The following is a 15,352-nucleotide window of genomic DNA, read 5'->3' as shown; positions in this document are numbered from 1 at the left end:
TTTGTACTTACGGTATGAAATATGCTTTTCAGTAACGCTGATCGGGGAGAACCCGGTCCTTGAACCGAAAGAGGAAGTTTCTGTCTGTTGAATGTAAACAGAAGAACGATTTAAGAAGACTTCCTTCTTGATAAAAGTGTTTCAAACTCGACATGGCTTGGCCTGTCAGTGTGATTCTCATTGCCATTTTGATGGTTGTGACAGGTTCTATCAACACGCTATCAACCAAGTAAGTGAGAGTTAGCTAGGCCTAGCGTCTGCATTCAGTCATTTACAGCTGATTGACATGTGACGTTAAATACAGTAGGCCTAGGCCGTTTTCGATTATGCGGTTTGACTGGTTGGACCTAGTTGTTCGTTTATTAATTAAAGACGGACCTGATGATTTTTTATTGCTTTCAGAAAATGCAGGTCCGTCAGGATTTATAGTTGAAATAATGACTTTAACAAACGGTCAAACCGGTTGTTCCGAAGAAACGAAAACTACCCCAGTGTCAGTGATTTTTAGACCCAGTCACATGACGCAAGCATCATAGGCCTACAGTGTAATATACCAATAAGTACAATATACCAATACATATCCCAAGAAGCAATCAAATTAAGCTTAACGTTAGACATTTTGGATAGTCTATATATACAATCAAGGATTTATAAGTGAGAAGGATTCGTGACCTCTTTACATTACTAAACACCACGCGAAACGCCTATGAGCCAAGAATAAAAACCATTTTTCTCAACAAATACTTGTCTTATCGAGTAAAAAGAAACACCAATGTAAAGTTTATTAAATTTCACGACGTTTATTACTTGCTTTAAGAATGGCATATGTAGAGGATATGTCTTAAATTTGTGTTAAAAAAATATGACAGCTCATGAAATGACGGCCCGCTTCAGAAAGTAAGACGTTAACCCTCACACCCGCAAGCTAGTACATCAAAGGCTGCGCCGGCGGATATCAAAGGAAAATCAGTCGTCCCTCAACGTTATGGTCAGTGCCCAAACACAAAAGCTCCTGCCTTGTATTTCCCCAAAACCTGGTGTGACTTATCCTTCTCATATATGTCCTTGATACAATACGTACGAAAAAAAAAAAAAAAAATTACAGTGTACAGTATATGATGACAAATAATATTTATCAGTATTTTATTTACTGTTGTGTTAAAACTGGAAACGGGTTCTACAACGTATCATATATAGTCAGTGAAAGAAGCGGGATGTTTCAAAAAATTATAAAAACAGTTGGTCTTATAACCAGTTGTAACCAGGAACAAGAACAGATGGAATATTATTGTGACTTTGTCCTTTTTATAACACAATCTCAGTTTTGAATGTTATATTAGAATAGTAGTAAGTACATGTAAATGAACATCAAAATTTTCCTTTGTCTGCAGATGCCTTTATTATGACCCCTCTACATCAAAGGGTGACTACTACATTTGTACCTACAATACATACACATATAATTGATATAAGATTTAATTAAAAATTTAGTAAAAAATATCATTTAGTATTAGGCCGAGAGACTCTAGCCCTGACACCAGACCTCTCATAATGTCTAAGTCTGGTATCAGGGCCAGAGTCGCTACACCAGACATCTATCTATCATAATGCCTAAGTCTGGTGTCAGGGCCAGAGTCTCTACACCAGACATCTATCTGTCATAATGCCTAAGTCTAGTGTCAGGGCCAGAGTCTCTACACCAGACATCTATCTATCATAATGCCTAAGTCTGGTGTCAGGGCCAGAGTCTCTCGGGCTAAGCTAGGAGCTCTCAGGTAAATCATATGCATCAGTTATGTCAGTAGATTCCAGATAAAAATAGACATTCAGAATTATCTGTTAGGTCCCACTTTAATTTGGTTTTCTCAATAATACAGTAAAACATGGTTATAACGAACCTCAGGGGACCAGCAAAATTACTTCGTTATAAGCATAGTTTGTTATATACATATGATATCCTAAAATAAACTTGCTGGGGAATTAAAATACTATGTTATAACCACAAATTTGTTGTAAGTGTATTCGTTATAAGAGTATTTTACTTTATTATGATTTAAATATGACACTCGTTATGTGTACCATATGATAAATATCAATTGATCTTGCTGTATAATGTTCTGCTAGGGATGGAACTCAGGGTCTCTGGTTTACTTTAGTCTAAATTGAGATATATTGTTAAGGTTCTCTAGCTATAGCTGAGATTTATTCTGCGGCTAGGCTGCATACTCTCTTACCCCAAAAATATAATAGGTATATCACAACTAGACACTAATGAAACATTACTTCGTGTCCTTTGGCTAAAAACAAAGCCACCTTACAATTGTTGAATGTATATGTACATCTAGATGTATACTCCCCTCCTCAAAATAACTTGTTTTCAAGTTTCCAAGGGTCACAATGATTCATTTGCAAGAATTGTACAGTACATTGTACTATTCCTGAACCCTTCTTGGGCACCAATGTTATGGTGCATATGATTTTATATAAATTGAATCACTGCCTGACACAGTGCCTCATATATAGCTGCAAACATTATGACTTTTAAAACGAAAGCAAACTGCTAGTTATTTACTAGGTTTCGCTCGAAGCAAGACACATTCTTTGATGTGGAAGAAAATATTCATTCAATAAATCGAATTAGAGTGTACTCCTTTCTACTACCTTGGGAAATATAGACGTGCATTCACAAACAGTACCAGTAACTCTATTCAGTGTGTAATGTCACTGAAACACAATAAAAATACTCAAAAGAAACAATAATTACACATAAGGAACTTCTTTACAATACATACCTTTGCAATGAGCCAAGAAAAACGTGACTCTGTCATATGAGATTTTCGATATTGTAAAAATTATGTCATTCTGGTGAATGTGACATCACTTTTTAGCAGGAAAGAATGACTTTTCATTCATTGGAAGGTTCAAGTTCTTGGTCAATTTAGAAAAAGTTCTGTCAGATGTGGAAAAAATTCATGTGATCGTATTGATAGATAAAGCATTTCGTATGGACGAATAAAGCATAAATTTATCTGGCAGTAGTTATCGGTCAGTATGTGGGGCATTTGCAGGATAAATGTCATTTTAGTATCTATTGCCACCCACATATTGTAATACAGATCTAACAGATAATTTGATTACTTTACAGATGGGCCGATAGACAGAAGGCTGTTGGAAATCCTGATGACCCTGAACATTCATTTGACCATCCATTCTTTCAGGTAAAGATTAACTTTATTTTTAATTTTTTTGTGTTTTTTTTTATTGGATACAAGGAATGCAGCATTATCATACTGTAGTACTGATCTTATAGTCTTCAAACTGATTAAAATACAGATCCTTATTGTTACTCTATTTTATAGAGGATCTGCCACCATTCTATTAGAGGTCATATTCTGGTGACAAGTTATTTTAAAATAAAAAAAAATATGAACGATCTCCCTTTCTCCTGTTGTAATGTATTTTCTCCACCTGCTATACATCAACTAAAATCTACATTTCGTCCCAACACACATGTACATGTACATTAAGCTATATATGTTATGCTCTTTTGGATTTTTGGGAATTAAATGAGATGCTGGACCAGAAATCCAAATCCAGTATTGTTGTTCTCTCTATATCATATTATCATGTCATATAGGTATCAGACTGATACCAGTTGACTGACCTTGACATATATTTTGCAGGCTGTTTGGTATGTTCCTTGGTGAGATGACTGACCTTGACCTATTTTGAAAATCTGTTGCCAAAATTTGCACCAAAATGAGATTTTTTCGCCAAATAAGATTTTTTTGGAAAACAAAATACTGTAAAATGTAATTATTTTTCAATGAAAACAAAATTTGAATTATCTCCCTTTATAATAAATATTATTTTGAATATTATTTTGCAGATGGAAATTGATAAATAAAAGAAATAATTTAATTATCAGATTGCAATTGCAAATGTTGTTAAGATTGAATTTAAATAATTTATTTTTTACAGTTAAATGATTATATTTAGATTTCTATGGCATGTGATTTATTTTCATAAATTTCCAAATCTAGTTATCTACTGTGTTCTGCCATCAAAAAACAAACCGAAATGACGGCAGAGCCATGTGCTTGACCTATATTTTTCAAGCTGTTGTTATGTTCCTGGGTGAGATGACTGACCTTGACCTATATTTTCAGGTTGTCAGTATATATATGTATATATGTATGTTTCTGGGTAAGATGACTGACCTTGACCTATATTTTTCAGACTGTTGGTATGTTCCTGGGTGAGATGACTGACCTTGACCTATATTTTCAGGTTGTCAGTATATATATGTATGTTTCTGGGTAAGATGACTGACCTTGACCTATATTTTTCAGACTGTTGGTATGTTCCTGGGTGAGATGACTGACCTTGACCTATATTTTTCAGACTGTTGGTATGTTCCTGGGTGAGACGACTGACCTTGACCTACATTTTTCAGACTGTTGGTATGCTTCTGGGTAAGATGACTGACCTTGACCTATATTTTTCAGACTGTTAGTATGTTTCTGCGTGAGATGACTGACCTTGACCTATATTTTTCAGACTGTTGGTATGCTTCTGGGTAAGATGACTGACCTTGACCTATATTTTTCAGACTGTTAGTATGTTTCTGCGTGAGATGACTGACCTTGACCTATATTTTTCAGACTGTTGGTATGTTCCTGGGTGAGATGACTGACCTTGACCTATATTTTTCAGACTGTTGGTATGTTTCTGGGTGAGATGACTGACCTTGACCTATATTTTTCAGACTGTTGGTATGTTCCTGGGTGAGATGACTGACCTTGACCTATATTTTTCAGACTGTTAGTATGTTTCTGGGTGAGATGACTGACCTTGACCTATATTTTTCAGACTGTTGGTATGTTCCTGGGTGAGATGACTGAACTTGACCTATATTTTTCAGGCTGTTGGTATGTTCCTGGGTGAGATGACTTGCCTTGTAGCGTATGGTATAGTACTGTTAAGGAAGCGCAGCCAGGGTGATCGAGAGTATGGAAGCCGTTGGGTTAACCCCTTGGTCTTCGCCCCACCAGCTATCTGTGATATGTGTGGGACCTCTCTGATGTATGTGGGCCTTACTCTGACTTACGCCTCAAGTTTCCAGATGCTCAGAGGTGAGGCATATTCTGATTTCTTTTATCTATTTTCACTAGATATAATTTATCAGATTCCAACACTCTATTCTATGCTGATACTGTACTACTAAAGGTCATTATCAGATGACCTCTTCGTATGCCAATGAAATTGCAGCTTACAGACATGGGATCATGAAGCTGTCTCAGCATTCATTGACGACGCAAAAAAGCTAGTGGGCAATTGGTGACTATGGCAACTGGGTCTATGATAGATATGATACCAGTTTCCATTTTACCTAAAGATGCTCCACCGCTGACAAATGGTATTTTTACATTTTTTACATGGACAATTTCCATGATATTGACATATTAAAAATAAATGTTTACAGTCACATTAATGGCCTTGGCAATTTCAGTTGATTGACTGAGGTGATTATAGAAAAAGTGTAAAACTATCTTTGAAATCTCAATCAGCTGTTAAAGGTTCGAATGCCTCGTTTAACTGTCTCCTAAACTCTGCCAATTGCTGTAGTATAAACATTTTACTTTACATCGATTATATAACTTCTTCAAATCACATTGGATTGCCTGGATGTAAGCACGTCATAGAGTGAAATAACTTTTGATTGCCTGGATGTAAGCACGTCATAGAGTGAAATAACTTTTGATTGCCTGGATGTAAGCACGTCATAGAGTGAAATAACTTTTGATTGCCTGGATCTAAGCACGTCATAGAGTGAAATAACTTTTGATTGCCTGGATGTAAGCATGTCATAGAGTGAAATAACTTTTGATTGCCTGGATGTAAGCATGTCATAGAGTGAAATAACTTTTGATTGCCTGGATCTAAGCACGTCATAGAGTGAAATCACTTTTGATTGCCTGGATGTAAGCATGTCATATAGTGAAATCTTATTTGATTGCCTGGATGTAAGTAGAGTGAAATCATTTTGTTGCTGGATGTAGACATTGTAGAGTGAAATCACTTTTCATTGCGTGGATTGTAAGTGAAATCATTTTTGAGCCTGGATTAAGCACGTCATAGAGTAAATGAAATCACTTTTGATTGCCTGATGTCAGCCAGCTTACAATTGCGTCAGCGCGTAGAGTGAAATCATTTTGATTGCGGATTAGCATAATGTAGCGGTAGTATTGAGTGATATCACATTGATTGCCCGGATGTAAGCTTGTCCCAGAGTGAGATGACTTTTGCTGGATTAGCTCCAGAGTGATATCACTTTTGATTGCCGGATGTAAGCTTGTCCCAGAGTGATATCACATTGATTGCCTGGATGTAAGCTTGTCCCAGAGTGATATCACTTTTGATTGCCTGGATGTAAGCTTGTCCCAGAGTGATATCACTTTTGATTGCCCGGATGTAAGCTTGTCCCAGAGTGATATCACTTTTGATTGCCTGGATGTAAGCTTGTCCCAGAGTGATATCACTTTTGATTGCCTGGATGTAAGCTTGTCCCAGAGTGATATCACTTTTGATTGCCTGGATGTAAGCTTGTCCCAGAGTGATATCACAATTAGATTGCCTGGATGTAAGCATGTGGTAGAGTGGAAGGAAACCCACATAATTGGGCTGATGACCCCTGACCTTTTCAGGTCCTACCAGGGATCAAATTGATGCTGACTAGGTGAAGATGGTTGACTTAAGCACTATTACTGATTACCTTATTGCTAGTGTAGCAGTATTAGACAGGGAGCATGTAATTCAATGGAGCTATAGTGTTTGGTGGTCCTGAGTTTTGAATCCCACTCTGATCTCTTGTTATCTATAGGTTTAATTTGACAACCATGATTTGTCTTCTGTCAATGTATTTCACTACTTGTGTATTCCAGGTGCTGTGATTATATTTACGGCATTATTGTCAGTGGCATTCCTAGGACAAAACATCAAAGCCAGGATGTGGGTTGGAATGATCACCGTTATTTTAGGTTTGGGTGTCGTCGGGGTCTCCGATGTTGTGTTTGGTGATGACAAATCCAAAGATATCAATGGAATTATAGCAGGTAAGGTCTTGTGTGTATTCTCTACATAGATACAAAATGATATATAGGAGTAACCATAATGATGTAATTACCTTAGCTCTATCTTAGCTAATCTTTAGGAAACATGATCCGTTTATCAATATGTCAAAATACCCCTTCCTTATAGAAACCAGGAAATGTAGATGAACAGTAATCTTTTAATCTAGCCTACAGGTTAGAGGGGTAAATGTTTGTGACTTTTCTGTAACCACTGCAGGCAGTCATTCATCAGACCTCTGAATACAGTACAGGAGTATTTTTAATGTTGTAAGCATTGTTGATTGTGGACATATTTAATGGGTAAATTCTGAGATTAGATTTTGGTAAAATCTGAGGTTAGCTATGAATAAATCAAAGTTATGTATATATTTAGCTATCATGAGATCAGCCATGAGATCAGCTATGAGTAAATTTTGAGATTAGTTTATGGTAAATTCTGAGATAAGCTATGAGTAAATTCTGAGATTAGCAATGGGTAAATTCTGAGATTAGCAATGGGTAATTTAGCTATGGTTGAATTCTGAGATTAGCTTTGAATAAATACTGAGATTAGCTATGGGTAAACCTTGAGATTATCTATGGGTAAATTCTGAGATTAGCTTCGAGTAAATACTGAGGTTATCTATGGGTAAATTCTGAGATTATCTATGGGTAAATCCTGAGATTATCTATGGGTAAATCCTGAGATTATCTATGGGTAAATCTTGAGATTATCTATGGGTAAATCTTGAGATTATCTATGGGTAAATCCTGAGATTATCTATGGGTAAATCCTGAGATTATCTATGGGTAAATCCTGAGATTATCTATGGGTAAATCTTGAGATTATCTATGGGTAAATCTTGAGATTATCTATGGGTAAATCTTGAGATTATCTATGGGTAAATCCTGAGATTATCTATGGGTAAATCCTGAGATTATCTATGGGTAAATCCTGAGATTAACTATGGGTAAATCTTGAGATTATCTATGGGTAAATCCTGAGATTATCTATGGGTAAATCTGAGATTGAACTATGGGTAAATCCTGAGATTATCTATGGTAAATCCTGAGATTATCTATGGGTAAATCCTGAGATTATCTATGGGTAAATCTTGAGATTATCTATGGGTAAATCCTGAGATTAGCTATGGGTAAATCCTGAGATTATCTATGGGTAAATCTTGAGATTATCTATGGGTAAATCCTGAGATTATCTATGGGTAAATCCTGAGATTATCTATGGGTAAATCCTGAGATTATCTATGGGTAAATCCTGAGATTAACTATGGGTAAATCCTGAGATTATCTATGGGTAAATCCTGAGATTAGCTATGGGTAAATCCTGAGATTAACTATGGGTAAATCCTGAGATTATCTATGGGTAAATCCTGAGATTGAACTATGGGTAAATCCTAAGATTAACTATGGGTAAATCCTGAGATTATCTATGGGTAAATCCTGAGATTAACTATGGGTAAATCCTGAGATTATCTATGGGTAAATCCTGAGATTATCTATGGGTAAATCCTGAGATTATCTATGGGTAAATCCTGAGATTATCTATGGGTAAATCTTGAGATTATCTATGGGTAAATCCTGAGATTATCTATGGGTAAATCTTGAGATTATCTATGGGTAAATCTTGAGATTATCTATGGGTAAATCTTGAGATTATCTATGGGTAAATCCTGAGATTATCTATGGGTAAATCCTGAGATTATCTATGGGTAAATCCTGAGATTAACTATGGGTAAATCTTGAGATTATCTATGGGTAAATCCTGAGATTATCTATGGGTAAATCTTGAGATTATCTATGGGTAAATCCTGAGATTAGCTATGGGTAAATCATGAGATTATCTATGGGTAAATCCTAAGATTATCTATGGGTAAATCTTGAGATTAATTATGGGTAAATCCCAAGAATAACTATGGGTAAATCCTGAGATTATCTATGGGCAAATTCTGAGATTAACTATGGGTAAATCCTGAGATTATCTATGGGTAAATCCTGAGATTATCTATGGGTAAATCCTGAGATTATCTATGGGTAAATCCTGAGATTAACTATGGGTAAATCCTGAGATTATCTATGGGTAAATCCTGAGATTAACTATGGGTAAATCCTGAGATTAACTATGGGTAAATCCTGAGATTAGCTATTGGTAAATCCTGAGATTGAACTATATGGATTACATCTAAATGTTTAGGAATGGTATGTACTTGAATAACACTATATGCATGACCACCGTTTTAACAAGTTAATTTGTTTTTCAGGAGATTTACTTATTATCATGGCCCAGATAATTGTGTCTGTACAGATGGTTTATGAGGAGAAGTTTGTAGCCAGATACAGGGTTAGTCCATTACTAGCCGTAGGGTATGAAGGTTAGTTACAATGCAGGTTTTTTCTATAACTCATTTTCTTCCTCATATTTTCCTTTCCGTTTAGGTTATCTGACTCGGCGGGTCAGAATGACTTATTGTCAGCATGCCATCCGCCGCTCATCATGTGTAAACTTTTTAGTCAAACAAATTCTTCTCAATAACTGAAAGGCCCAGGGTACTCATATAAGGCCTGTAGCTTGCTGGCATGAAGAGTTGGCATGGAGTTTGTTCTTTTAAAAAAAATGAAGTAAAAATGAATAATCAAGTTATAATATGTAAATTAAATGTTTTAGGCGAGAGAAATTGGAGGGAATATTTAAAAAAAAAACTTGTTTACATACTGCCCAATGAAATCAAATATCAACCAGAGTCTTTCAGCAAATTTTGTCAACTATATTATCAAAAACCTATTATTATGGCTACTGTCTTTTCAGTGTAAGTTTTCATCCCTTCTCTTTTCAGGTTTGTGGGGGTTCATCATCCTAGGGATATTACTGGTGCCCTTTTACTATATACACGCCCAGGTATTCAGTAAACTACCAAGTCATAGACTGGAGGACCCGCTAGACGCTTTCAGGCAGATCAGCAACAACTGGCAGATAGCTGCGGCAGTTGTAGGTACGTAAACGTCACTGTCAGCAACCACTGTCAGATAGATATGGCAGTTATAGGTACATAAACGTCACTGTCAGCAACCACTGTCAAATAGTTACGGCAGTTGTAGGTACCTAAACATCACAACTGGCAGATAGCTGTGGCAACTACTCTTATTTGTAGAGATAGATGTTCATGTTCCACTTGGTCCTTTCACATGTAAGTTTAGTATGGCACTACAGATATTTGTAGCCATATGACATGTACCTGTAGGTGTCAGTCCTTTAATGACAACTAATTCTTGTTATTGCTGATACTTGTTAGTTAATACTAGTTAACATATCATTTTTATCCCACAGGGAACATTGTCAGTATTGCGTTTTTTAACTTTGCTGGGATCAGCATTACTAAGTCCCAGAGTGCCACCACCCGGATGGTGTTGGACAGTGTCCGGACTTTGTCTATCTGGGCCGTCACGCTCGGGCTCACCTGGCAGGACTTTATACCTTTACAAGTGCTCGGGTTTGTGCTGTTGATATCCGGTATGTGCCTGTATTACAACATACTGGTACCAACAATAATAAAACATCTGCCGTGTAAACGTCAGACGATGGCTACTGACGAAGAGCACGAGCCAATTCTACAGCAGAATGCCCCAGGTAAGGTATTACATTGGAGAGGGGAGAGAAATCATAAAATTACAGACCTGTCATCTGTACTAAAAACTTCCTGCAAGTGGAGATAACTCTTGTTATATTCAAAATATAGGAATTGTTAAATTGCTGATGTGTTTTAGTGTATAAATATCATTCTTTTATTTGTAGCATTGAACACTGGCAACCTTTGAGTAAGACCTGTATACGTTGTAGCATTATAGTGGGTTGTACAAAATCAATCTGTACAACATTAAATAGTCGATGTAAATTTAACCTGTTAAATGCACTTTCATATTGTGAGATACTAACCTGAAGACTGGATTTAATGGCCTTTACTTCTAAAATACAATATCTAGTCACTTGATGTCTAGCTGTTCTGCTTCTGGAAAGTAGATTCTTAGTATATGAGCTGAACAATTTTTGGGGAAGATTTCTGAAAAGAATTCAAATCAAGCTGGCCTCTAGGTTTGGTCAGACCAGTTGAAACCAGACTCAATTGTTGTGGATGACTTCTAGTCTTAATCTAAAAAGGACTTAACACACACTGATTCTACTTTAACTTCAATCATGCTCAAAGGAATTCACTAAATCTTTGTGTGCTGACACAAACAATTTACTTTGAGTGTCCTATCAAATCTGTTTTGTTATGTACGTTTCACCTATTTAAAGTGATTTTTTTCCAATCTAAATTTACTGATCTCTATCTCAGATAAAGGCACTTATCCTCAACCTAGAGTGGATAACTGGATTCCTTAATTACCTCAGCTATATTTTGTGGAACTTTCAAAACTGACTTTACTGAACTCTCGGTGATTTAGGTATATTTTGGACCGAATAAGGACCCTTTCCCTGGAGAAATTTTGCTTATTTTAATGATATTGTGTAAATTTTTTCCCATATAAGGAAAAACGCTCTAAAATATATATGTTTCAAGGAAGATGCAATGTAGTTTTTTCCCAATTGAAAAGATATATACGTACAGACCTTTGAATTATTGCGTACGAAAATCACTGACTCTATCTCAGTAAAAGATACTTAACCTTAATGTAGAATGGATTCCTTATCTCGTTTAGTGATTTACATTCTGTTTTAAATCATAATTAATGGGATTAATTTACATACCATGTGAAACATACCTGATAATGTTTTTGCTGGACTAGTATCTCCAATGGTGATGGAACGTCACTCCTTGTAATCTCCCCGCTGAAATGACATTAGCGTGGGATATCATCTTTTTACGTCCATCACCAATAGAAACAATAGTCCATCACAAACGTTTTTGGGTATCACATAGTACTTGAATTATTTTCATTGTCCAAACCTGTCTTCACTTAATTCTATCCCAAATTAATCTGTTCATATTATTAATGACACCGTCTTCACCTTTCTAAAAGAGAAAAACAAGATAAAGGGTTTTTTTTGTTAAATAAAAAGAGGCTGTACGACACAAGATGTGTTATCCTTGTAGTCAGTCATACTTTTGCTGAAAAAAATCATTTAATTTAAAACCCACTTTTAATGAAGTTGGTATTTTTAACCGTTTTAATTGGAATTTGTTGAATATGAATTTGAAACTCTACTTATAATTGTTCATTGAATGAAAGGAATTCAGTATTTTTCAGTTCTCTAGAATATAAATGGAATTCAATGATTCTGAAGAATGTATATGGTGTGTGGTACCTTTTAAGACTTTTTATGTAAATATGTTTTGCAGGTATACAAGAAGCTTAAGCAGCTAAGAAGAACTAATTTCTCTCCAGCTTTGGAATGGGACCTACACATTACATAGAGGAAAACCTGTATACCATGTGTGATATCTGTGACAATTCTATATAACTACCAAGACCACTTGATGACTGTACTTGATGAAGTAATCCATCTTTATATATAACAGAGTTAGCTCCCTTGTGGGTGATATCGAAATGCAATTCACATTGTTTCTCTGAAAAGTATGACCTTATGCTCGCAAACATATGACATCAAAATCAATACCTACCCACAAAGGCAGACATCTCTGTGATATGCAAATACAGAATACATTAATTAAACAACAATGCCCATTGTAATACTGTTAAAACAACCACAGATGGATATGATACTAAAAGGAATTGTGTGATCTCCCCCAAATCAAGGTTTTATGCCATTGTGCATGATATAAATGTGGTGCTAGGATTGTGGACTGTCGGTACAGAATGTGATTTGTTTGTAATGAAGACATTTTATTTATAGAGAATAGTTATACATTTGAATCTAAATTATTAACTCGGCTCGTATAACTCAAATTCCCTGTTAATTTGTAGCATTTTGTTGGTTTTGATCAAACGTCTTAGTGTGTATTTAAGTACATGTCACTTTGATGTTGTTATCAATTGAAGTTACATCATGGTCTTATACTTCAAGATAACTAGGTTTATTATACCGTTATACTTCTTTAGTCATGTGCAATAAGGGCCAATTTTGACCCCAACACAGACTCTCTTTATCTGACATTTATCTGTACAAGCTCTATACGTACATATATGCATATTGGCAAATTCGTAGTTTTATCCAATTACTTAGCAAAAATGAAAACTAAAAGTGATGAAATTTTCTGTGAAATGAACACAAATTTCAGGAAAAGGTTAATTTTTTAGCACAAAATTAGGTGTTAATTAAGGGATATCATATACATGTATCTTATTCAATACATTACAGTTGACTTTTAATTAATTTTTTCAACTACAAAACTGTATGACAGGTGTTTGATACAAATATCTGTCTGTGTATGACATATACCCCCTGATGTATGACATTTTTCCTTATAGTTGTTATATTAGTGTTATCTGTTGTCAAAATTTATCATAATAATATATCGTTGATACCATTTTGATAGAATACCTTATAAACATTTTGTGATTTATGTTTAGGTCACCTGTGCTCTAGTTTTTTATCATGTTATATTCATGTTACATGTGTGCCATACTTAAACTTTTTCACATTTTCAACTTAAATTCCAGCATGATATCCAGATCCTCTGAAACATTATTGAAATGGTAACCACTAAATTTCATTTATTTTGGGTAGAATTGGAATCCCAGGTGGGGCAGTTGCCAGGTACTGACCGCTGGTCGGTGGTTTTTCTCCAGGTACTCCAGCACCCAACAAACCCACTGCATCCTTAAATGGCCCTGGCTGTTAATAGAATGTAAAATAATCAAACTTAACTTTTAATTTGTCTTCAATGATTCTTAACAGTTGTTGTTAACATTTGAAAAGACAATACTGGTACATTCCTTACTACGTTATCTCAAATAGATAACTTCATTGAGTATTCCATCTTTGCACATTAAAGAGTTATCTACCCTTTAGGCATTATTGATTGTGACATCATGTAATTGAGAGCAAAACGTCATATTTTTTTAGAGAAAGCCATGTTAGTTTTGATCTCAAATTAATCAAGTCACAATTGATTCTTTTTACAGGGGAAGTAACTCTGCAATATGCAAAGATGGAATTAAAGTCCCCGAGGTATCAAGGTGTACCTGTTAAGGCTCATAGGAGTCTCATTTGGTCCCTTTCATTTGGATTACACTTTGCTTTATAAATATTGCATTTTTTATTCACAAAATAATTTGTATTTTTAATGATGCATTTGAAATATGACAATAATATTATCAAAATGTTGAGCCCTTTTTGACAAATATTTCTAAAATGTGATTTTCTTGTTGTTAAATGTTTATTATTGTTGCACAAGACATATAGACTATTATTATTGACTGAATGTAAACCACATGTTTGTCAATACAACGGTAAGCATGACGAAAATATAAACATGTTAGTGTATATTGTATATTTAATTCCTAGCACTCGAGCCAGTACCATTAGAGTTATCTCCCATTAATAATACAGTAAATGGAAAAATGAAACTATCAATCCATTTTTGAATTGCTTTTGCTGGAGATTGAATCGAAGACCACTGGCTAACTTATGCTTAACTTATTAGGCTAAGACAATCTCTTAAGCTAAGCAGAATCCCAGGGCTACTTATTACCTAAACTTAGCTACGTACACAATGCTTTACTTGCTGTTTGGTGCTATACATGTAAAGCTATATGTGTAAAAAAAATTCTGATAAATAACTTGAGTGCACAACATTTGGATTATTTTAACATCTTTGTGTATTGTATGTTCTACATGGTTGACAGTAGAATACTTATTGATGATGTGATAAACACCTGTCATTTCATTGTTAGAACGCTAGTTCTTTCAGATAAATGATCATATAATTTTTGCTTTGTTTATTGAAATGTTTTGGATAAAACATATTTTTTAATCTAAGACAAAAAATTCTTTGAAATATTTTTGTAATAATAAAACATCAAACCATATGAGGACTGGAATTATAATTTTTCCATACCTGTTTCTGGTACTTCTGGTCACTGGGAGACATGACCATTTTACAACCATCGCTTGGCAACCAGGCATCATTTTACAGAAACGTTTACAACCAGGTATAATTTTACAGAAAAGTTTACAACCAGGCAATGTTTTTAACAAAGATGAAAAAATCAGCTGCCATGGTAACCATTTAAACAGATTATAACAGTTATAGTCTTGTGTT

General features: G+C 35.1%; 1 protein-coding gene across 1 annotated transcript; it reads left to right on the top strand.

Annotated features, from left to right (window-relative positions):
• The first annotated feature begins 45 nt into the window (after positions 1 to 45).
• LOC138315414 (solute carrier family 35 member F6-like) lies at positions 46 to 15,119 on the top strand. Its single transcript, XM_069256422.1, has 8 exons — positions 46 to 229; positions 3,146 to 3,218; positions 4,925 to 5,135; positions 6,945 to 7,115; positions 9,392 to 9,502; positions 9,965 to 10,120; positions 10,456 to 10,755; positions 12,467 to 15,119. Exons 1-8 carry the CDS (start codon positions 153 to 155, stop codon positions 12,481 to 12,483), a joined length of 1,116 nt encoding a protein of 371 aa, XP_069112523.1. The 5' UTR covers positions 46 to 152; the 3' UTR covers positions 12,484 to 15,119.
• The last annotated feature ends 233 nt before the right edge of the window (positions 15,120 to 15,352 follow it).

Source organism: Argopecten irradians, chromosome 1, assembly GCF_041381155.1.
Source record: "Argopecten irradians isolate NY chromosome 1, Ai_NY, whole genome shotgun sequence".
Lineage (NCBI taxonomy): Eukaryota > Metazoa > Mollusca > Bivalvia > Pectinida > Pectinidae > Argopecten > Argopecten irradians.
This window is presented reverse-complemented; position numbering and strand designations above follow the sequence as displayed.